This window comes from Suncus etruscus, chromosome 1 (genome assembly GCF_024139225.1).
Source record: "Suncus etruscus isolate mSunEtr1 chromosome 1, mSunEtr1.pri.cur, whole genome shotgun sequence".
Lineage (NCBI taxonomy): Eukaryota > Metazoa > Chordata > Mammalia > Eulipotyphla > Soricidae > Suncus > Suncus etruscus.
The window spans coordinates 166,941,675-166,967,194 of NC_064848.1; the positions used below are offsets into that span (position 1 = coordinate 166,941,675).

At 38.8% G+C, this 25,520-nt stretch overlaps 1 protein-coding gene across 1 annotated transcript in view; it reads right to left on the reverse strand.

Moving 5' to 3' along the window:
* SSH2 (slingshot protein phosphatase 2) overlaps positions 1-25,520 on the reverse strand; it is a 312,357-nt gene that overhangs the window by 187,224 nt on the left and 99,613 nt on the right. Inside the window, exon 2 of the mRNA XM_049771246.1 lies at positions 13,327-13,370. Coding sequence (XP_049627203.1) covers positions 13,327-13,370 — 44 coding nt within the window. The remainder of the gene's footprint in view (positions 1-13,326; positions 13,371-25,520) is intronic.

Here is a 25,520-nt window from a genome sequence, read left to right on the forward strand (position 1 = left end):
TAACCCCTGAGCATCACTGGGTGTGGCCCAACCCCGCAAAAAAAATCTTAAAAAAAAAAAATAGAAAAGTGCTTTTCTCTTCCTTCCTTTCTTCCTTCTTCCCTCCCTCAGCAATGCTTTACCACCAGCAATCTCTGGCTCCTGAGCAGCTCTGTCGAATTTTTACATTAGAAATATATATTGGAAAATAAAAAATGCTCATATTTTGCCTAAAAATATCAGTAGTGAAGACTATCAACTGGTTTCAGATAATTGTTTGATACTTAATGACAAGTTATCCTTACAGGAAACAATACTTAAACTTGCTAGAATACTGTCCAAGAAAAAATTCAGTTCCTATAAGATTTATCTGCATATAAAATTATTGAGAAGTCATCACTGGCCCAGAGAGATAGTATGCTGGGAAAAGAGCTTGCTTTGCATGCAGCTGATCTGGGGTCTACTCTGGCATTGTATATGGCCCCTGATGTCCAATAGGAGTGATCCCTGCACAGGGTCAGGAGTAAATCCTGAGCAAAGTATGGCCCCCAAACAAAAGAAGACAGAATAAAATATTGCCAGATATATAGGTGATGGAAAAGAGAATTCAGAAGAAGATAGAAAGGCTTTTGAGTCAAAAGTAAAATATTGAGGGTCAGAGACCAGCATGATAGCATAGTGGATAGGGTGCTATTACTAGGTTGCAAGTAGCCAACCAGTTTGATTCTAAGCACCCCATATGGTCCTCTGGGACCTGCCAGGTATGATTTTTCAGTGTAAAGCAGGAGGTAAGCCCTGAGCACCACCAGGTATGGTTCCCCCCCCCACCAAAAAAAAAAAAGCGAAAAACTGTGTGAATCAAGAGTTTAGCTCAAAGGGTTGGAGTGCAAGTTTTGTATGCAGGAATTCCTGGGTTTAATCCCTGGCATCACATTGTTCCCTGAACACCACCAGGAGTACCTCCTGAGCACTGAGCCAGGAAGAACCCCTGGATTCCCTAAAATAAAGAGAGTATACTACTGAGTTTGATTTTGAGTTCTGTCCAAGATGACCTGGGCAAGTTAGTAATGTATTTTCAGTTTTAGGTTCCTTGGTAAGTAATTCCCTGATGCTGTTGTAAATATTGAGATATTAAAGATAAAAACATTCATGTGGTATAAAAGGCAACTCTGAGAAGATAAAAGCCATGTTTAGAGATGGGCAGATATTCCCTAATGCTTAGTAAATGGTGTAGGGTTAAATGGAAGGAGGTAATGCTGGATAGTTGTACTTAGACCAGTCTAAAGATTTTTATTTTAAATGTCATACCACAATTTTGACCATTTCATAGGTAAGGGAGAATACTGAGAGGCTTTAAATTAGAAAGTGACAGGAATAAATCTGAGTCATGTCTGAGAGTGGAGGATATATTAGCATGAGGATCACTTACACACAGAAAGATCAAGTTAAGAGGTGGTAATTTGAGAATGAGGGCCTTAACTAAGGTCAAGGCAGTGGTTCAGAAGAGAAAAGGAAAAGACTGAAATAAAAACATGTACAGTTTATGTAACCCTTCTGTCCTTTTAGATGATTTTTATAATTATGGAAATCATCTTTTATAAAGTTATTAACAAATTATGCCACCAAAAGAAGCTATATAATGTAAGCCTTTTAAATTTAAAAATAAAACAGAAAACAGATATAGCCAGATTTTGCCAAATGGTAGAAAATATATAAACAAGAAAAGATCATAGTACCATGACAGAAGAAAAAGATTTTTTTTTCCATATATTTGGGCCATATCTGGCTGTACTTGGAGAATACTCCTAGCTAACTCAGAGTTGCTCCTGAAACCATATGGAGTGCTGGGGGATCAAATCTTGGTTGGCTGCATGCAAGGCAAGCACTTTACCCACTGTATTAAAAAAAAAGATATTTAAAAGAAAATTTCCCTGTTGAGAGTAGATAGCAGGTAAAGTACTTGCCTTGCACACAGCCAATCTGGATTTGGGCTTCAGTACCCCATATGGTCCTCTGAGCCCACCAGGAGTGATACTAGTATCAGAGCCAGGGTTAATCCCTGAGTGCTGTCGGATGTGGTCCCTATCCCCCTCATCATTTTATTCAATTTTAAATAATTTCTCTGTATTCTTTGTTTTAGGACTCCTTCTTCTTGTTTTGTTTTTGGGTCACACCAGGCTTGTGTGTAGGACTTACTCCTTATTCTACATTTAGGGATCACTTCTGGAAGTGCTTGGGGAAACTGAGTCCACCATGCACAAGGTAAGTGCCCTAACATCTGTACTATCACTACCGTCCCTCACTCTACTTTCTTTTCAGTGGGGGGGGGGAGGGTAATACCTAGCGGTACTCAGGAAATACTCCTGGCTCTGTGCTCAGAAGTCACTCCTGGCAGGCTCAAGGGAATGGGATAGGATGATGGGAATTGAACCAGTCTGTCAGGGGTTTGCTTCTTGTAAAGCAAATGCTCTACTGCTGTGATATTGCTCCAATATAGCAAGAAGTTCAGGAGGTTGAACTGATAGGTTTCAAGGTTAGTTAAAGATGCAGCAGTAATAATATACCATATTTTCCAGTGTATAAGATAACACCCTAGTTCTCCTGTTAAAATGTAGAGTCTGGGCTATATCAGCCATCTAAGACTACCTCTCTTTTAAAGCACTCCAAATGGAAATTAAAAAATGTAAGAGAAAAAGAGTAGAATCCTCAAAGTAAACAGTATATGTTTAATAAAGTTAGATTTTGGAGTGCCAATAATCATTTTACATTTGTCATTTGTAGTGAATGACTGTGATTTTTTCATTGTGATCAACATTGAGAGCAGGGAGAGTGGGCTCCTCCAAGAGCAGTGGCTGGGGTGCAGTGATTAATAGGACAGTTAGAGGGAGACAGAGCATGTCCTCTGTGTCCCATAAAAGCTGAACAGAGGCCTGAGCAGGAAGGCTGCATACCCAGTGGCTGGATGAGATGCGGCACTTGGTAACACAGCTCCACTGTGTGCCCTGAAAGATGAATCAGGACAAGCAAAGGACTACCGGCAAGTGATGATGCCTGGCTGGATGGGATGTGGTGGTAAGAGGGGGGCGGATCACTTAACCTGAAGCTAGAGATGTGGTGTTAAGAGGGGGCAGATCACTCAACTCTGAAGCTGGAGTAAGTTTCAGCATGCCATATACTGGCGTATAAGAAGACCCCGACTTTTAAGTTTTTCCTGGGTTAAAAAGTCGTCTTATGGGGCTGGAGCAGTGACACAAGCGGTAGAACGTTTGTCTTGCGCTTGCTAACCTAGGATGGACCGCAGTTAGAACCCCTGGCATCCCATATGATTCCCCAAGCCAGGAGCGATTTTTGAGCGCATAGCTAGAGTAACCCATAAGCGTCACCGGGTGTGGCCACAAAACAAAAACAAACGAACAAACAAAAGAGTCATCTTATACACTGGAAAATATGGTATGTGTTATAGATTTACCTTCCTGTTTGTTTTTTTTTTTCTTTATATGAGGTGGGGGGAGCCACAGCTAGAGATGCTCAGCAATTACTCCTATTTCAGCACTCAGTAATTACGCCTGGAGGCTTTCAGGGGACCACTTGGATGCAGGGGATTGAATCTGAGTTGACCATATGCAAGGCAAACACCTCCCAACAGTACTCTCTCTGGCCCCTAGACTTTCTTTTAACAGGAAGCCCAAATTTGGTTTCCTTAAAATCAAGAATTATTCATGTACAAGTGGCAGAAGACATACCCATCATGTGTGAAACTTTGAGTTCAATTTCTAGTACTGTGGGGCTTTTCTGAGCACTGCAGGGCATATTCTTGGTGGCTCTGAACACTGCCAAGTCAATAATCAGCCTGGATTTAACTGCAGGGCACACTAACTACCAATGGCAGTGGTATGGTATTCTATAGAATTCACTCCAAACTTAAGATAATTACTATTTGACTCTGTTGAATATTAAAAATGATTGCATTGGTTAAATATTTTAGCTTTTAAGAAGGGCAGCTAAGTAAAACAAAACATTGATCTGCTAGGTATATTTTAATTAATTTGAGAAGGGGTTCAACTTTAATACCAACTACCTTTTTGGGGAGGGGATGGGCCATACCTAGTGGCATTCAAGTATTACTCCTGGTTCTGTGCTCAGAAATTACTCTTGGCAGACGAGAGGGACCATATGGGATACTGGGGATGGAACCCGGGTTGGCTGCATATAAGGCAAATGCCCTATTAGTTGTGCTATCACTCTGGCCCCTCAACTATCTTTTTTATTCTACATTTTTAATTCTATATTATTTTTATTCTGCATTACATATTTTATTCTTTGCTGTAGTGATTTTGAGGGTTTCTAAAAGAAGTGCTATAAATATCTATTTATTGGTGACATCAAATTATGATTCTAGATTTAGAAAAATCTAATTTATAATGATGAAAGCTATAATAACAGTATCTATTATCTGTTCTAGGTACTTAAGCTTTCTGACTTAAATTCTCATGAAAAACTGCACAGTGTTTCTATTTCTCTTAAACAGTCTGAACTCTGTATGAATTATAATGTGATTTCTTTTTTTTTTTTTCTGGTTGTTGTTGGTTGTCAGGAGGTAGCACACTTTGGCGCCTTCCGCATATAAAGCATATGTTCCACTACTGATTCACTGCTCCAGGTCCAGAATTAGTCACTCCTTCTAGAGAAAGTTACCAGAGCACCTTCTTTCCACCAGAATTCAAGAATACAATCACGAATAGGATAATTTCTGGCTTCACACTGTCATAAGTAGCAAGAATAAACAAGTCATGTGCAACAGTGATGTTGGAAGTGCTGTGAAGGGAAGCAGGATGGCTTGCTATAGCTTGCTACAGTGGCACTTAACCAATGGTCTGTTTTAAACAATTTCTAAATTTCCTGTCCTTTTGTTTGATGTTTTAGCTGAACAGCTGTTTTGGGGCAGGGCAAGGTAAAGGGTGACAGGTTCTTTCTTCTCTCTCCAAATGGATGCTTGGCTGTGGGAAATTCCCAGTGAATAATTAACACCAGAAGAGTGTGCAAGTAATGCTTATCATATATTCTTCCTGTCTTAGGAATAGTAGTGAGTCAGAGAAACATGGAGATCTGAGTCTTAAAAAATATTCACTTACGGATAAAATAAAATCATTATTACCTTTAAACAGTTTTCCACAGGAATTTCAATAGTTGTATCTTTAGATAAACATTCAGGTTGAATCAGACTGACCTTCTGACCTAAAGTACAGGCGATTCCTTTTCTAATTCAAACTAAATTAATTTTTTTATTTAAACACCGTGATTACATGGCTGTTTATAATTGTTTTTTCTCTCCACAGATATAGAGTTGTACATGTAACTGTGTAACAGTACATACATACAAACAGTACAACAACCTTCACCACTGGACATTTCCTACCACAAATGTCCCCAGTTTCCCTCTCATCGTCCCTGATACCTTCTTCCCTTCCTGTCTCTTCCTCCATACATTTTTCTTCTTTCTCTATCTCTCTTTCTTTCTCTTTCACCATTAATTAGTAATAGTGCAAATTACAGTATCAAAAAGAAGAGAGAGAGCTAAATAAATAAAATCCTTGCCCCAGAGGCAGGTGGGGATGAATGAGGGGAGGAAAATGGGGGACATTGGTGGTGGGAAAGGTACACAATACTGCAAACCAAAGTGTCTAAAACAGGGGTCTCAAACTCGTGGCCCATGGGCCATTTGCGGCCCTCTGTTCAACATTTTGTGGCCCACGGCTGGCCTTCAAATATAACAGTATTCGCGATTATTTGCTTACCAAATAATCACAATTAAAATGGCATTAGTCCCGGCGTCCCATATAGTCCCGTGTCTACCAGGAGCTATTTCTGAGCAATAGCCAGGAGTAACCCCTGAGTGCTGCCGGGTATGGCCCCAAAACAAAAACAAAAACAAAAACAAAAACAAAAATTGCATTAGTAAGAAAAAAATTGCATTAAACATTCGCATACCCTGAGCAGTTCCGTTTGGGGTATGCAAATATTTAATGCGATTTTTTGCGATTTTTTTCTTACTAATGCTATTTTTTTATTGCGAATATATGGTAAGCGAAATCCCTTATGCGGCCCTGCCTCACCCCAACTTTGCCTCCTGCAGCCCCCAGGTAAATTGAGTTTGAGACCCCTGGTCTAAAAGGAAAAAAATAAGAAAGGGAAAGATATTTCAAACTAAATTTAGATTAGATAAAATCTACCTAAAATTTAACAACTGTCTTTTTACTGAAATATTTATTTAAGCACCATAATTACAAACATGATTATAGTTGGGTTTCAGTCATAAATAGAACACCCCCCTTCACCAGTGCAACATTCCCACCACCAATGCCCCATCTCCCTCCTCCTCCTCCTCCTCTGCCTGTATTCCATACAAGCATTCTACTTCTCTCATCCATTAACACTGTCATGCTAGTTGTTAGTGTAGTTATTTCCCTATCAGCATTCATTACTCTTTGTGGTGAGCTTCATAAAAAAAACTAAGAAAAATGCAGATTTTTATTGTATTTGTTAAAGATCATTTTTACAAATAAAATGTAAGTTTGAAAAAAAAGAATAACAGTGGAAGTACCATCATTTTACATATTGCCTTTATATTTGCTCCTTACTTACTATATGTAAAGCTCTCCCATAATACTTTATTTGCTTTTTCAACTTTCCCATAGGATAGATAAGCTGCAGTTACTCCTTTTTTTTTAAAATTGGTTTTGTTTTTGGGTCACATTCAGCAGTGCTTAGGGTTATCCTGGCTCTGTGCTCAGAAATCGCTCCTGGCAGGATCCTGGGTATGATCCCCAGAAGTAATGCCTAAAAACAGTAATCACTGAGCATTGCTGGTTATGACCTGGAAAAAAAATGAAAAAACAAAAACAAAAAGGCAACTTTAAAGTATCTCAGAATTAACAAAGGAGGTGAAAGACGTATTAAAAACTCTAAGTCATTTTTGAGAGAAACACAGGCATCAGAAAATAAATATTACATGTTCATGGAGTAAAAAGATTAACAGTATCCAAAAGACTATCTTACTCAAAATATTATACCAATTCAATACAACCCCTATCAAAATGCTGATCACATTCTACAAGAGCTTAGAATGAGGGGCTGGAGAGATAGCACAGCAGTAGGGCATTTGCCTTGCACACAGACAGATGGTGGTTCGAATCCCAGCATCCCATATGGTCACCTGAGCCTGCCAGGGGCTATTTCTGAGTGCAGAGCCAGGAGTTACCCTGAGTGCTGCCTAGTGTGACCCAAAAACCAAAAACCAAAAAAAAAAAAAAAAAAAAAAAAAAGCTTAGAATGCACATTACTAACACCTGCATGGAGAGCCCGCATAGATAATGCAGGGATTAGATACTTATCCTGCATACAGTCAACTCCAGCTCAATCCTTGGTACTGCATATAATCTCACAAGCACTGCCAGGCATGACCCATGAGCATAGAACCAGGAGTACAGGAGTAAATCCTGAGCACAACTAAGTATGGTCCAATGCCCTCTCGATAGATAGATAGATAGATAGATAGATAGATAGATAGATAGATAGATAGATAGATAGATAGATAGATAGATAGATAGATGGAGGATGGATGGATGGATGGATGGATGGACGGATGGATGGACGGGCGGGCGGGCGGGCGGGCCATACTGGATGCCAGGGATTGAAACTGAGTCAGCTATATTCCCAAAAGAAGTCTTCAGTACTCTTACTTATGTCCTTCAGTTTTTCAAATCGTCTTTGATTTCAAACATATTAGAAAAAGGGTTATTCAAATACCTAAAATTGTTTTTGGTAAGGGAAAGAGAGAGACAGATCATGAGCAGTTTCTAGAATTGGGCTCCATTTAGCCGACTCCACACATCTGCCTCCAGCAATAGCTTGGCACAATTTCTGCTGAGCAGAATTCTCTAGTACATTGCTGCTGACTGACCCTGAGAATTAAAGGCCAGTTCAATACTGAAGAAGAATCTACTTATGGGCTTTACAAAAAGCTCAAAGCTTAGTGATTTCCCAAGAATGACCTTTTCATGTGGTCTGCAGAAATAAGTAAGAGATTTTGGGGGGGGCCACACCTGGTGGCACTCAGGGATTACTCCTGGCTCTGTGCTCAGGAATCACTCCTGGAAGGCTTGGGGGATCATATGGGATGCCAGGGTTATCAAACCCAGGTCCATCCCAGGTAAGCCATTGCAAGGCAAGTGCCCTACTGCTGTGCTATCACTCCAGACCCCAATAAGAGATTGTTTTAGATACCCCTTGAAAATACCACTATTTAGCCAATTATCTGTGGTGGATAAAGGATAAAGGCAAACTCTCAAAGCTGCCTACATCCCACTCACTACTAATGGAGGAATTCTACTTTAGACCTTTTGCTTTGAAATATATATTTTTACTAAATATCAGCCATGATAATGGAAGAAAAAGTCTAAAAAGAAAATTTTGAGTGGTTATTTTTTGGGGAGTGGGGGTCACACTGGTGGTGCTCAGGGATCACTCCTGATAGGCTCAGGGTATCATATAAATTTAATTATAACTGCAATAAGATTGGCTTTCAAATCTGAATTTCTGAAGAATGCCTCTCATACTGCCAGAAGAAAAGCATACCAGATATATGTAAACTAAAGAGAGTTTGTCTGTGAAGACATTCTTCAGTAACAAAGAGTACTTCAATGAAATTAACATTCTTACTGTCAAGAATTCCTAGCTGTCAAGTGGCCAGGAAAAAAAGTCTTAAAGGTGCACACGCACCAATTTCAAGGAGCTACTCAGTACCGTGGCAGGACTCAAAGAGAATAAGGAAAGCTCATTAGCTCATCACACCCCCTGGTGGTCATACTCAATATAAGAGCCAGTAAGGCAAGGGAGATCACTGAAAAGAATTAAGTACTTGCTTTGCAAGCAGGATCTCTAGATTCAATTCCTACCATGCTGTTCTTCCTCAAAGATTAAAATAAAATATAAGATACAGAAAACTGGACAAGATGCCAGAGACAAAGATTTGGAGGAAAGATGTGGCTACAGATCGAATGAATTAGTAACTATCACTGTGAAACAATATTTTTCATAAGATGCTCGGAGTTTATGTTTTCTTTCAATCATATTCATGATGTCTCCACTTGACTACTGCTTTGTTTCACATGTTCCAAGGTGAACTCTTCATATGCTCTCACATAACCTTTCTTTCAAGAAATTGCTTCTAGTAAAGACAACAATATTATTCTATTCACATGAATTCAACAAGTATTTATTTACTGAGTGCTAGCTGCATGCTAACTACCAGTAAAGGTGTCCTCTCCTCTTCTCCCACTCACCCTTACCCAACTTCCCTTATTCTCTCATCAAGACTATGGTACTTTTATTATAGAACAGGGGTCCTCAAACTTTTTAAACTAGGGGCCAGTTCACACTTTATTTTTGGGTCACGCAAGGCAGCGCTCAGGGGTTACTCCTAGCAGGCTTGGGGGAACATATGGGATGCCACGGTTCGAACCCGGGTTGGCTGTGTACATGACAAACACCCTACCTGTGCTATTGTTCTGGCCCCTGTTCACACTATTGACTTTGTCCTTGAATATACGAGTCAAATTTTGATGTAGTCTTATTAATCTTATTAATGAAATTTACATATATATTAATTTTTTCTTTTTGGTTTTTGGGCCACACCCAGCAGCACTCAGGGGTTACTCCTAGCTCTATGCTCAGAAATCGCTCCTGGCAGGCTCAGGGGACCATACAGGATGCTGGGATTCGAACCACCATCCTTCTGCATGAAAGGCAAATGCCTTACCTCCATGCTAACTCTCCGGCCCCAATCAAAATTATATTAATATGAACATTGGCTTTTTTGTTTTTATGTTTTTTCTTTTGGTTTTTGGGTCATATGTAGTGGTGCTCAGATACTACTCATGCTTGGTGTTCCGCAGTTGATCCAAGCAGTTCTAAAAGAACCTACAGTGCCAAGAATCAAATCTGAGGTTCTCATATGTATAGACTCCTGACTTTGAGTAACTTTCCCAAATAGTGCTTTAAAGTAATAAATCAAAGTAATATTAATATTACAAGATTACTTTTAACTTACAACTTTTCTAATAAATGGCACTTGGTTAAAAAAGATTAATGAGGCTTTAAAAAATATTGCCTAGAACCAGCATTTAGTTTTACTGATATGATGTTTATGATTCAATTCCTTACTACAAAACCACAACTCGATTAAGAAACAGGCAAGATGAGTTCAGGCAAGCTCAATGAAAGGAACTAACTCAATGCTAGTTTATTCTTTGGTGAGTGACTAAGAATGCCAGAACAATCTGCAGCAGCCAAACATGCAAAAATCAACCACTAGCTACAAGGGATATTTAACTAGAACTTAATAAAAGTTTCTTTGTTTGAAGTCAGACTAAAGTAATTAGAAACATGCTGGGAAACAAACTAAATGTAAGAAATAATAACAGGCTCTCATAAATTTATTTTTAAAAATTGGTGTCACTTTTTTCCTTTATATTTTTATAAATTACCTTTTTTTGGTAGAGAATAAAATCGAAAATTGTTCTGCTAATCATATTAATCATTTATTGCCAATAGTATCAAAGTCAGGGATCTTTACAGTTTTTATTAGTTTGACAATTCAGTGCTAAGACTTAACTTGCATTGCCTCACCATTATGTAATTTTTTGGAACAAGAATCCTATGTAGATGCCAAGTTAACCCAAAGATACTTCAATTTTACCTACCATAAAATTTAAGAATCTATATATGGGGCCGGAGAGGTGGCGCTAGAGGTAAGGTGTCTGCCTTGCAAGCACTAGCCAAGGAAGGACCGTGGTTCGATCCCCCGGCATCCCATATGGTCCCCCCAAGCCAGGGGCGATTTCTGAGCGCTTAGCCAGATGTAACCCCTGAGCATCAAATGGGTGTGGACCCCCCAAAAAAAAGAATCTATAATATAATTCTAACAAGAATGTAGCTATGATGCCTCTGGTGAGCTAAGCATTAAGTTAAAACTTCTGAATTTCTAACTCTAGCTTTATGCAAAAGATTGCACTTTCTGTCAGATCTTCCCTTTTAGACAATACAAAAATAAAATATTTGAGGTTTTTTGGGGTCATATCTGGAAGTGCTCATAGATCATTTATGACTCAGAGGACAACATATGGTGCCAAGGATTGATCTGGGGCTCTCGGAATGCAAAGCATATTCTTCAGCTTGTTGAGCTTTATCTCCGGTCCTTATGCCAAAATTTTTGTGATAACCACAACTGGAAAGATTTTGCTAACAGCCTTATTACCAATAAAGTGATGATGATAAAAATGATGTTATGATGATGACTGTTTTTTGATTTTTGTCAATGCCCAGTGATTACTCCTGGATCTGGATTCAAGAATTACTTATGGTGGTATTTGAGAGACCAAATGGGGTGCCAGGATCAAACCCAGGCCAGCTTCGGGCAAGGCAAAAACCCTACCTGTTGTATTCAGGCCTCTGAAGAAATCATTCCTCTATTAACTCATATTCTGTAAGAGTGAAATATACCTAATCATTAAGCAGCATTCCCTGGGGGGCGGAGAGATAGCATGGACATAGGATGTTTGCCTTGCATACAGAAGGACGGTGTCAAGTCCCGGCATCCCATATGGTCCCCTGAATCTGCCAGGAGCGATTTCTGAGTGTAGAGCCAGGAGTAATACCTGAGCGAAGCCGGGTTTGTCCCAAAAACCAAAAAAAAAAAAAAAAAAAGAAGAAGCAGCATTTCCTGGAGCTGAAGAGATAAAACAAATAGTATTCAACCTCAGTTTAATCCCCCAACCACCACATATGATCCTTAGAGTACCTCCAGGAGTAATCCCTGAGCACAGATTCAGAATTAAGACTTAGCACTGCTCTGTCTCCCCCCTAAAAAGGATGGCGGTAGAGAGAAAGACTTGCCTTTTTTATCTTTCCTTTTTTTTTTTTTTTTGGAGGTGGGGGGACAATACCCATGGTCATGGCTAAAGTCACCACAAGCAATAAGTGCATAACCTTTTGTACTATCTCTCTGGCTCAGAAAAGCATCTCCTACATTCTCTTTAGCCAACTTTTCCACATTGAAAATGTTTATTTAAGCCTTTGTATTCATTCTTTGTTTAATTCAGAGTTTGTTTCTTTTTTTCCAGTTGAGGGTTCCCAAGTGGTACTGGAGGGTACAGCAGTGCTTAGGAGGCAATGCAGTACCAAGGATCAAACCTGGGATCCTATCCATGTCAGGAAAGAGAAACATGTCTTTAAGTGATCTCCCCAGCTTCTCTGCATCATTTAGAATAGTTCAGAATATTAATTTTGGCAACAGTTCAAAGACCATATTGAAATTATCAGGACAGTTTCTTATGGAAGGGAGTTGATTTAAAATCCATTTAAAGGGATAGGTGGGGTGGTGGATGAGAAACATGGGACATTGGTGAAGAGAAGTCACATTGGTAGTAGGATTGGTGTTGGAACATTTACTTCTTAAAACTGTATTATAGACAACTTTGTAAATCATAGTGCTGTAATAAATTTTTCTAATCCATTTAAAATAATTTTTAAAAAGTCATATATTTCCTAACTTTTTTTTAAAAAGTCATTTCCTAACTACTACTCACTATTATTTTAATAGCAGCATACTAAAAAACCATATCTAATATTTAATAGCAGCATATCAAAAACCATAACTCTGAGAGAAAGAGAAGAATTTCTATAGTATTTTAAAGATTGAATGAATTACTCAGCTTATTCTTTTTTTTTTTTTTTTGCCACACCTGCTGACACTCAGGGGTCACTCCTGGCTCTGTGGCTCAGAATCGTTCCTAGCAGGCACAGGGACCATATGGGATGACAAGATTCAAACCCAGGTCTTTCCTGGACTGGATGCATGCAAGGCAAACACCTAACCTCTGAGCTCTATCTCTCCTGCACCCTTCCTACAATTTTTAAAGTAATCAACCATTTTAAAACTTTCTGAATCGGGCCCGGAGAGATAGCACAGTGGTGTTTGCCTTGCAAGCAGCCAACCCAGGACCAAAGGTGGTTGGTTCGAATCCCGGTGTCCCATATGGTCCCCCATGCCTGCCAGGAGCTACTTCTGAGCAGACAGCCAGAAGTAACCCCTGAGCACCGCTGGGTGTGGCCCAAAAACCAAAAAAAAAAAAAAAAACAACTTTCTGAATCAACAACTGTGTTCTTATAACAAATGCATTCTTGAGAAACAACTTGGAAAATGCAGATAAATTAACCTGATAAGACAGAGCAAGACAGAGCAAGACCATCAACTACAGATTAACTACAGGATAGTGCATACAAACATACCTCCTGGGCTGTGACCGGCATTCTTCCTCCCCACTGTCTGCCTCCTGCATAGAAAGAAAATGAGAAAAAATAATTTAAGATCTTAGTCTTACATCACAATGTCCACAGTGCAATTTTATAAAGCTTTCCCTACATGTAATAACATTTAATTCAAAGTATGTGTTTGAACTATATTCTGTCCACAGAAAGTGGCTTCCAACAACCCACAAAGTTTTATATTACAAGAACTTTATTCATGAAAGAATTGTCATACCAACTAATAAATTTTACAAATAATGAAGCATTAATTATGAAAGTAATTATCTGTAAAAAACATATCAAGAAGCTCTACTACTAGTATGCAATTTAATTTTGCCATGAAAGGGTATACCATTGATAAATTTCATCAGGATGGCCTGCCTAGATGATCTTTAATCCCTAAAGAACAACAAAAACAACAAGCATCACTGATTCATAAAGTGCTCAATGATCAGATCACTATCACCAATAAAATAGCTATTTTGCATTAATATAATGTACTAGGTTTCTTGTTTAACACTTAGTTTCACTGATTTCTTATAAATACAGAAGCACGGTAGTACTATATTTTTCAATGATTGTAATATACACACAATTTCAGATAAATCTATGAGCAATGTGATTTTAAAAAGACAATCATAATTTAACTGCAGCATTTTTTTCAGAGTGGAATATATAGAATGACAGAAGGTATTATGACTTATGGAAATTCAGATTTAATGAAATTTAGGAACTTTTTTTAGATAAAGAAACTGAAATTTTAGAGGAAAGAAGCTGCCCAAAGAAACTCACACAGTTAAGTTAGGATTAAAACTGATGAAATGCTGCCTGCCTCCCATCGTTTTGAAAAAGTGTGTAATTTACATTGGCCTACCTGGTCTAATATATAAGTGATTATATATTTGATATTAGTGGCATATATTTGATAAAAATAGTGGCATGAAGAAAAAAGTTAAAAAAGGGAATTATCAATAACAATGTGCTGATTTTTTCCTTAATTTTGCTCATTGAATACTTGTTCTGTGGGCATTTTTGCCCTATTTGTCAAACACAAATATGGGATAAAAAAGTAATCTCAAGCAATATGTATGCCTTCTATCAATGAGTCAGCTACATTTTCTAGTATAGGGTCCCAATTCCCATTTAACCCTTATATCATTCTGTTTCCATTTCTTTTCTTTTTCTTTCTTTTCTTTCTTCCTTCCTTCCTTTCCTTCCTTCCTTCCTTCCTTCCTTCCTTCCTTCCTTCCTTCCTTCCTTCCTTCCTTCCTTCCTTCCTTCCTTCCTTCCTTCCTTCCTTCCTTCCTTCCTTCCTTCCTTTCTCTCTCTCTCTCTCTCTCTCTCTCTCTTTCTTCTCTCTCTCTTTCCTTCCTCCCGCCCTCCCTCCCTCCTTCCTTCCTTCCTTCCTTCCTTTCTTTCTTTCTTTTTTTTTTGTTTGTTTGTTTGTTTTTGAGTCATACCCGGCAGTGGAGGCACTCAGAGATTATTCCTGGCTCTGAGCTCAGAAATTGCTCCTGACAGACTCAGAGAAACACATGAGATGCCAGGAATGGAACCCATGTCCGTCCTGGGTCGACTGTGTGCAAGGCAAACGCCCTACCGCTGTGCTATCTCTCCGGCCCCTCTCACTCCATTTCGAAGCAGTCACAACCAGACCTTTTTCACAACTTTTATTTACCTTTCTCTTTTATTGTTTTGTTTTGCTTTTGGGTCAAATCTAGCAGTACTCAGGACTTATTCCTGTATCTATGCTCAAGAAACACAACTGACAGGACTCTGGGGCCATATGGTATGCTGGGGATTGAACGTGGGTTGGCCATATGCAAGAGAAGAGTCCTACCTGCTGTGTCATTACTCCAGTCCCTATTTTTTAATTTTCATGATCAATTTTAGGCAAGCATCACCAGGAATGACCACCCAGCACAGAGCAAGGTGTGATCTCTGAGTACAGAGCCAAGAGTAAGCCCTGAGATAGTTGTATGTGGCCCAACCCTTACCCTACAAACAGCCCAGCCAGAATAGCACTAAAACTTTGGCATCAACCTGTGTGCTAACTTATCTCCCATTCCCATCCTCCCAGAATATGACTACTTCATTGAATTTTAAATTTATAATTTTAATTATTTTATTTTATCGGTTTTTTGGGTCACAACTGGTGGTACTCAGGGGTTACTCCTGGCTCTGAGCTCAGGAATCACTCCAGGCATGTGCAAGGGACCATATGGGAAGCTGATGATAGCATGGTCAGTCACATGCAAGGCAAGCTCCCTACTTACTGTACTATTGCTCTGGCCCCTTAAATTTATAGATTTTTCTTTAAATTCAATTATAAAAATTCCAAACATACAGAGTAGTTGTAAGAGTGAACCTGTATACTATGACTAGTATTTTCCATCATTTCTTATACTTGATACTTGCCTTTTCTCTGCCTACCCTCAATTCATCTTATTTAATGATACATTTCAAAGCAGGACAGACATCAAGAACACTTGCCCTTATATGCATTTAATTAATCATAAATCAATATTTTAGTTATTTTTAAAGGCAACTTGCCACATAATATAATGCATAACCCTAAGGGTTGCATGTATTCAGTGAGGTTTGACAAATCTATGCATATCTCTGTAGCCCAATTTCTATTAAGAAATGGAATGCTTCAGACTTTCTGCTTGCTGCTCTACATCCCAAATAAGGCTTACCTTCAGCTGACATCATTGGGCCTATTTAAATTTGGAGTCAGAGCCCCTCCCTATCAGGTTGGTCCCAACAGCCTCCACACCTGATCTGTGCCATATGGCCAACATCACAGCCTGAAGCGACAGATCATCTGACCAAATTACACTTGCTCAATTATTCTTCTATCATTCAATGAGTGAAAATAGTATCACTGAAGGCATAAACTACAGAAACAACTCAGTAAATCCATCAGGAAATGTTTTTAGTGATGTCATGGTGAAGATGATCAGTAAACTCAAAGAAAGGAGAGCATAGGAAGTCAGCAAAGCACAAGAAAGTATAAGTTGACTTGAAAAAACTACTCCAGTTAGAAAAGAAATGAGGAATATGGTAAGTGATCAATAAAATATAGTCATTAGGTCATTAGCTCTGAACAGAAGAATAACAGAAGCTGAACTTTTAAAAGATTGAGAAGCTTCAAGATTATAAGGAGGAAACCACTAGGAAATAGAAAACTGTGCAAAATAGTCTGAAAAGAAACAGCAAACCAGGAAATTATGGGAGGAGAAACTATCAGGAGAGCTTCTGATGATCAAGAAGGCAAATCTAATGAATAACAGATAAAAGAAATCATCAATGAGAATTTTTCCAGAATTGAGGATTACAGGCACCAAGATCCATGAGGCCTAACGGGTTTCAGTGGAAATAGACCCATTTTTGAATAATCTAATGAATATAGACCCACTTATGAATAAGAAATATGAATACTCAAAATGACAAATCCAAAAATAGACACAGAATACTGAAAGCAGCAAGATGAGAAAAGAAACATATACAAAAGAAAATCCATAAAATGTACAATAGATCCATCAAGGGAGATTCTATGAACCAGGCATATATGGAAGAATATAGTACAAAATCTCACCAAAATGAATACCTCACAAATAATACTTTATCAAATCTGATTATCACTCAAATATGAAAGAACTATACAGAGCTTCATGGATAGGCAACAGCTTAGGGAATTCATACTTTGAAACCAATTTGCAAGCAGTGGAAGAAGACATAAACTACAATCTTAAAGGACAGAAGAAATTTCTCAGTAAGTGATGGCTGCATATGGTTGTTCTCTATTAGATAAAGAGCTAACCGGTTATTGGAGTCAAACACATGCAAGACATGTACTATAACCATCTCTCTAGCCCTGAGCTGAGTTTTGATCACTTATCACTCTCTATGTAATATGGAGCCCATATATCTGTATTTTAGAACTTTTTCTTTTTTTTTTTTTTTTGGTTTTTGGGTCATACCTGGCAGCACTCAGGGGTTACTCCTGGCTCTACACTCAGAAATCGCTCCTAACAGGCTCAGGGGACCATATGGGATGCCACCACCGACCTTCTGCATGAAAGGCAAACACCTTACCTTCATGCTATCTTACCGGCCCCTGTATTTTAGAACTTCATAGACAAACTGACAAGTAGGTAGGGCTGCACACCTTTTCTTAAGAAATTTGGGGAAAAAATATTAAAAAGTGCAGGGAACACACAACTATTACTTCCTAAAGGTGAGGATATTGGGAGATTAGTAATGGTAAGAACTTAGCTCTCCAAACAGATATATTATCTCCTTTCCCAAACAGTAAACTCTGTAAGGGCAAGTTTATATTTGCATAGTGGCAATCATATAAAAGCAATTTGATATGTATTAAAATGAATTAATATTATCCAAGAAATCATAACCAGCTAGTGGCAAAACTAGAAATAAGCCTTAGGCTAATTTAAACATATCATGTGCTTCACCTTCATTAAATTATTGGTCAAGAGGGCCGAAGAGAGAGCATGGAGCTAGAGCATTTGCCTCGCATGCAGAAGGATGATGGTTCGAATCCCGGCATCCCATATGGTCCCCCGAGCCTGCCAGGAGTGATTTCTGAGTGTAGAGCCAGGAGTAACCCCTGAACGCTGCTGGGTGTGACCCAACCCTCCAAAAAAATTATTGGTCAAATCCTTAATCTGCCAATCCAAGAGGAATGCTTAAATATGGGGTAGAAAGAAGTAATACTGTCAATAGTTAATGAGCCTATCTCTATGATTCTTTCTCGTTCTCCTTAATTTAAAGTCTCTTCATGACAGGTATCTCACTCGAACCACCCTAAGATAAATGGCTTGTAAATACTAAAATGGGCCTAAAGGAATTAAGAATTGTGTTTAGCGGGCTGAAGTAAATAGTGCAGCACGTAGGGCACTTGCCTTGCATGCAAATGACATCAGTTCAATCTCTGTCATACCAAATAGTCCAACATGCAACATCAGGAGTAATTCCTGAGTGCAGAACCAAGGTTAGTCTCGGAGGACCACCAGGTGTGGCCCCAAAACAAAAACAAAAAAAATTGTGTTCAAAGTCAAAACTGGCAAACAACTCTGGGCAGGGTGTTTTCTCAACTGGCTGAACTCACTGACTCAGGAGAACCAGCCCAACAAGACTTCTCTTCTCTGTAGGCTACCAGCCTGTAACCTATCCTCTATGAAAATATGCCACTGGATTCTTTTTCTATGTAACTTGTTTTTTGTGATCATGCAGGCAAGATGATTTTTGATGATTCTGAGTCTACCTTCTTCCAGCCAGCCGCTAGTAAAGCTCCTTCAACTACCTGTCATTTTCTCATTGAATAGCAATGGAATCAGTGAACTGCAGTTACTTTATGAATAAAGACTTAAAAAAAACCTGCCCCTTGAAAGTTAAATTATACATTTAAATAAATTAAGAGTAAGTAGCAGTCAGAATTCTATCTAGTATGGTCAAATAAACCTTTGACCAGAACAAGCTACTCCTTCTGTATTAAAATTCCAGGTGCACTGAGGGGACTCTGGTTCTAACAACACGTCTCTATATTATCTCCATGTCCAGATTCTGTTGTTTCTCTTCAAGTGAAATTTCACACCTCACTTTTTTTTTTATTAAAAACTCACATTTGATCCTTTTCTTCATTGTAACTAGAACCTCCAACAGAAATACATGGTTTTAAGCTCAGCCAGGACATAGTGGATTGCATGAACTGTAAACACAGTAAAATACTTCTATCCTGGATGCTAAATAATGGCTACCTATGTCTGCCCATGTTTCATGATTCATTAACATCAGATCCATTAACATAATGTCTGGCAAAGAGACAGGACGTCCAGGTCCTGTTCAAACAAATATTCTGATTATCACCTGACTACGTATAGCAACATCTTTACAGGTCTCTAAGCAACACTTAAAATTCTTGACTCTGATCTTAGATTAACCAAAAGATAGTTCCAATACTTTCCTTTCATCTCCTGTATCATCTTTTCTGTGGTTTGTGTGTCCTGTAAGCTAGACCCAATTAATTTTTCTGGATAATGGCTTTATTATCTGTCCACTGTGCTGTATGATAATTACTTCCACAGGACTATAAAATAAAAAAGATGAATGATAAGATCTGGGGGAGATGAAATAAAATCCACTTATGTGTTACACTTCTCTTATTATTAAACATTTAAATGTTCATAAATATAAAAAATTAGACTATCAAGCCTGGATATTATTTAAAACAACATTCAGAAGACTGTCAAACATGTAGAAGGATAATGTAAGAGCACTGATTAATTATCAAAAGTTATAATAGCATTTTTTAAATGTTAAATTAGATTAGGGTTGTATGATTAGATTAGATTAGGGTTATTATTAGGTTTACAGTTAGGGTAGGCTAAAATATAGGGTTAATGCTAATGTTAGGTTAGAGTAGGGGTAGGGGTTGGCTTAGGGTTTATTTTATTTTAATTATTTATTTTATTTTTTCAAGTTTCACAAAATTATTTTTAATAAATTAAAATAGCTTATGATATAAATATTGTGCTAAGATAGTTCTGATTAAGTTCTTGTTATTTTTCTAATATTAAAGTTTAAATCTTGACAATTAGGTTTTCAAGTATCATCAGAGAAAAGATAAAGAACCAAAACAAAGTATATTTATTTTGTTTGGGTTCATTTTTACAATGCTGAGTATAGACAGACATGCAAGGTGTACTACTGTACAGTACAGTGCTACATAAATATATCATTGATATAATGGACATATTTGGATGTCAAATGATCAACATATTTATTAGAGCTGCTTGAGTCAATGGGAGATACAAAGAAAGGTGCTCAAGCTCAGGGAATTAATCTGCCTTAAGAGATAAGAGCTGTTTGTTATATCTGAAAATTGATCCCAAAAGTACAGAGCAGATGTACAGCACAGGAAGGACATTTCACAGGCTTGAGAGCTGTCAGTAATATAGCATTCTCAGGACCAAAGGGCAAGAACTGGAACTAATCCTATGGGAAATGCAGGGAAAGTATAAGTATATTAGAAAACGGAATAAGATTAAAAATGTTTCACTGATCATTAAAAACTGGAAACAACCTAAAATTTAGAAAGTAAATTCAGAAAAATTTCTTTCCTAGAGCCACGAAGGTGATGGTTAACTTAACTGCAAGCCTCCACTAGAGGGCAGAAAAGTCAAAGTTTTAGACTGGTTGACCTGAAGAAACAGCTTGTAAATAACGAACTAAGAGAAAAGATCATTGCTTAAAAGACCAGTTTTGGCGTCTTTATCTTCCAACAGTGCTCTTAGCAGATAAATCTTTCACAGAATAGCTTTCTTTGGTATGAGAATACTTCCTTTTAGGGACCAGAGAAATAGACCTGGCAGTAAGGCTCTAGCCTTGCCTGCAGCTGACCTCCATCCTCAGTCCACCCCTGGCACCTGCATATTGTCCAAGCACTAACAGGAGTAACCGCTGAGCCAGGAGTATACCCCTGAGTACAAGATGCCTTCCCACCCCCACTCCAAACTTCTTTTAAAAATAAAATTAGTGAGAGCGGAGAAGTCAGAGGCCACTGCCAGGGCTAGACTTTAATGCTAGGGCATGGCAATGTGATACTGCTTGTGTCCAGTGGTGCTGAGGGTCACCCGGCCTCCAGGGCTACACCTAGCAGAGCTGGGAATAGGAATATACCATGCCATGGATCTACAAGCCATGTGCCACTATCCCTGAGCAAGTTCCCTGAGCATCTAAACTGCTTCTTTCGTTTGTTTCTTTGTTTTGTTTTTGGGTCACACCCAGAGGCGTTCAGGGGTTACTCCTGGCTCTGCACTTAGAAGTTGCTCCTGGCAGGCTCGGGGAACCATATGGGATGCTGGGATTCAAACCTGCATTAATCCTGTGTTAGCCACATGCAAGGCAAACGCCTTACAGCTGTGCTACCGCTCAGGCCCATACTGCTTCTTAATTACAAAATGGACCAGTGGAAAAGTTAGACTTTGGGAATCTGGCTTAGCTAACTCACACATCTGCAAGCATACTTAGAATACCAAAAGCAGCAGTCATTAATAGCTACCTGACCTCAATCTGATCTTCCCCACCCAACTCAGGCACATACTAACAACCACTCAAGACAACACCTTACTAATGTGCACGCTGTCTTGACCATGATTTCAATTTAAATATTCTTTTTGGTCAACTGAATAATTTTTGGTTAAGCAAATACTCATAAAGCTACCAAGCAGAGGATCTTGTCTGGTGTTTTGAGCCACACCCAGCGGTGTTCAGGGACTACCCTTAGCTTGGTGCTGTGAGGGCAGGGAAGATCATGTGCTGCTGATGACTAAACTTGCACCAAAGGATGTGCACCAGCCCTTTGAGTCAACTTCCTTGAGCAAGAGGTGTGATTTACTCATTTGGTTTTCCTTAGCATACCTAACGATGCTCAGGGATCACTTCCGGAGAGGTTTGGGGACCATATGAGGTGCTGGGAATTGATCCTGGGTCAGCAGAGTGAAAGCAAGTATAACTGCTATACCTGCTGTACTAGTGCTCCAGCTATGTATTTATTTTAGCAGGTTGCGGTGTTGAAAATACAGGACTATTGGGGTTCTTTGGGACTAAAGCATACATAAATGTTATCATTCAAATAAATAGAAATTTCATCGCATTTTTATGATATTTTGAAAATATCATAAAAAGTTCTGACTTGTAAACTTTCTGCCTTAGTCAGAAATAGCTTCCTTCCACTTTAATGCTAGTATCACAAGCATTTAATTTCTTCTTGGAAAAAAGTTTATTAGAAAATGGTAGAATTTATATGTATTTTAATAAATTTGGCTGTACTGAAATTTGTTATACTGGCCCCTCTGCATAAAATACTTTGCCCCTCCCATTCCACCCCCTATGCTTGCCTTCTGCCACTCATCTTTCATGAGTGGCTTTGGTGTTCCTTTCTCCAAAGCCTTCCTTGATATGCCTAATACTGAGTTCCATGTTCTTTCCAAGTGCAGTCATAAAATTCTCCAGTATAGCAATTCTCACATGGCTGCTTACTTTGTGGTAGGAAATATAGCTTACTGCTATATTTCCAGCATTCAACACAGCTCAGTACAACACACAAAAAGGCCAACAATTGGGTCTAGGGAATGGCTGAACAGAAAAAAGCACTGTCTACAAGTATGAGTGTGAGAGTTTTATCTACAATTTGTTCAGGGCAGCTCTGCTCTCTAGAAGCTCTGAGATAATTTGGTCAGCCAGTCATGTGTGAACACTGCAACTAAAGTGTGCAACCCCTAGCCCTTGATGTCTTTCCCTCTAGCACCTTCCTCTCCTCTCTTCCACAGCCTCCCCAAACACTGCTGCAAGTTCTGGCAAGCTTGTATGTACAGTGATACATACTCTAGTGTAAGAAACACAAATAAACATTACAACCAAACGCACACAACAGAACCTGTGAACTGGTTTCTTTCATGGTTCTGTTGAGTGGAATGGGGTGAACTGATTCTGTTTATAGTTTTGCTGTGGAGTGGAATGGGGAGAAGGAAAAAACTGGGACCATGCCATCTGTGGGAGGGTGTGGTAGTGGAGTATCATATGCATGAAACCTACCATTAACAATATTGTAAATCATGGTGCCTTACAAATTATATACAGGGGCTAAAGAGAATGTACAACTGCTTGCATACAGCAGACCTGGGCTCAATTGTCAGAACCATGTATGGTTTCCCAAGCTCTTTGAGGAGTATGTCCTAAACATAGCCAGGTGTAGTCCAAAACCAAAATAATAATAAAAAGTAAACACATTTCAAAAAAGCAACTTAAAATATTATATACTTGGTGTGCATGAGCAACAAAATAGAATCAAAATACAAAAAGCAACTATTTACATATCTGAAAAGAACAGACAACAATGAGGACAGGAGTCTTTGGGAGTGGGTGGGCCACATTAGGCAACGTTCAGGGATTATTGTGGCTCTGCCTTTAGAAATAGCTCCTGGCATGGGGGCTGGAGTGGTGGCGCAGGACATAAGGCACCTGCCTTGTGCGGGCTAGCCTAGGATGAACTGTGGTTCGATTCCCCGGTATCCCATATGGTCCCCCAAGCCAGGAGTGATTTCTGAGTGCATATTCAGGAGCATCACCGGGTGTGGCCCAAAAACAAAAACAAACAACAAAAAAGAAATAGCTCCTGGCAGGCTCAGGGAATCATATGGGATGCCAGGGATGGAACCTAGCTGGGTCAGTCCCGTGTGCAAAACACTCACTCTACCTACTGTGTTATCACTCCTGACCAAGGACAGGATTCTTAACACCCCACTTTCACCACTGGACAGATCAGCCGGACAAAAAAAAAAATCAATAAGGAAATAATAGCCTTAATCAAGGAGTTGGAAAAGCTGAGCTTAACAGACATTTACAGGTCTCTCCATCCTAAAAGAGTCAATTACATAGGCTGAAGAGATAATGCAGGAGATCATAAGATGCCTGCCTTGCTTGCAGCTGACCCTAGTTTGAATACCTTGTACTTTTATTATCCCCTGAGCATAGTCAGACGTAATCCCTGAGCAAAGAGCCAGGAGTTAGGTTCTGAGCACAATTAGGTATGGCTCAAAACTCTCCAAGAAGGATTAAAAGGAACATGCACATGGAACATTCTCAAAGGTAGTCTACAGGTTGAGACACAAAGCAACAGTCAATGAAGTCATGTGAATATCATACCGAGCTATCTTTTCAGATTAAATGGAATACTAAAAATTAAGCATAAAAAAGAAAGCTGGAAAAAAATCTCAAGACATTTAAAGATTCAGTAAGTAATATGCTATTGAATACCTATTAGATTGACAAAGAAATCAAACAAAAAAAATTGGGGGGGGTCACACCTGGCAGTGTCCAGGGGTTACTCCTGGCTCTACACTCAGAAATTGTACCTGGCAGGCTTGGGGGACCATATGGGATGCCAGGATTCAAACCACTGTCCTTCTGCATGCAAGGCAAATGCTCTACCACCATGCTATCTCTCTGCCCCTTGAAATTAAACAAATTTAATTTAAACTTCCTGAAACTGGATTAAGCTAATACTGGGGTTAGTTTAGGACTCAGTTGATCCATTTTGATCCCAGTACCATAGACTTCCCTAAATATTGCTAGGTGTAGCTCTGGAGGATCCTGAGCATCAATGGATATAGCCCTAGAGCCCCCCCACAAAGTATTGCTGGGGTAGGCCGGGTAGTCCCCAATACTATAGGGTCTTAGCAGCATCATATCCTTGAACTGAATCAATGGCTCAATTAGCCAAAAATTGCAGGTGAAGATATCAAGTCTTTTCCTAAACAAATCAGTGGTTCTCCTGAAAATTCCTAAAACAACTGAAAGTGAAGAAATAAGCTGTCACAACATATGGGACACAGTAAAAGCAGTACTAAAAGCAATGTCCATAGAAGTACAGGCTTACATCAAGAAAAAAGAAATCCCAAGCAATCCATTCTACACCATAAAGATCTAGAAAAAGAAGAATAAAGAAAACACCAAGTAGAAGAAAGGAAACAATAACATTTGAGTATAAATAAATAAAATAAGCAAACATAAAGATCATACAAAAAGCAATAAAACTAAAAGTTGGTTCCTTGAAAGCAAGATGGACAAATCTTTAAGTTAATGAAGGAAAATTTAGAATATTCTCTAATAGGATCAGAAATGAAAAGCACAAAGTATAACAGTCACTACAGAAAAATTGGGGCTGGAGCAATAGTGCAGCAGGTAGGGTGTTAGCTTTTCATGCAGGTGAGCCATGCAGTTCAACCCTTGGTATCCCAAATAGTCCCAGAGCACCACCAGGAGTGATCCCTGAGTGATCCCTGAGTGTAGAGCCAAGAGCAAGCTGTGCAAAGCTGGGTGTGCAAAGCTGAACAAAACAAAACAAAAAGTAATGAAATACTACTATGCATAACTTTATGATAAGTTCTCACATCTAGAAAAGATGGGAAAATTTTTAGCATATACAACTTTCAGAGCTTGAATCAAGAAGAAATTAAAAAAAACCCGAGCAGGATAATATAAGAAAAAAAAATTATAAGAACCAATAACAACAACAAAAGGTTGAGACGGTTTTACTAGTGAATTCAACTAAACTTTCAAAGATGACCTTTCTTCCTTATGTTTTTCCA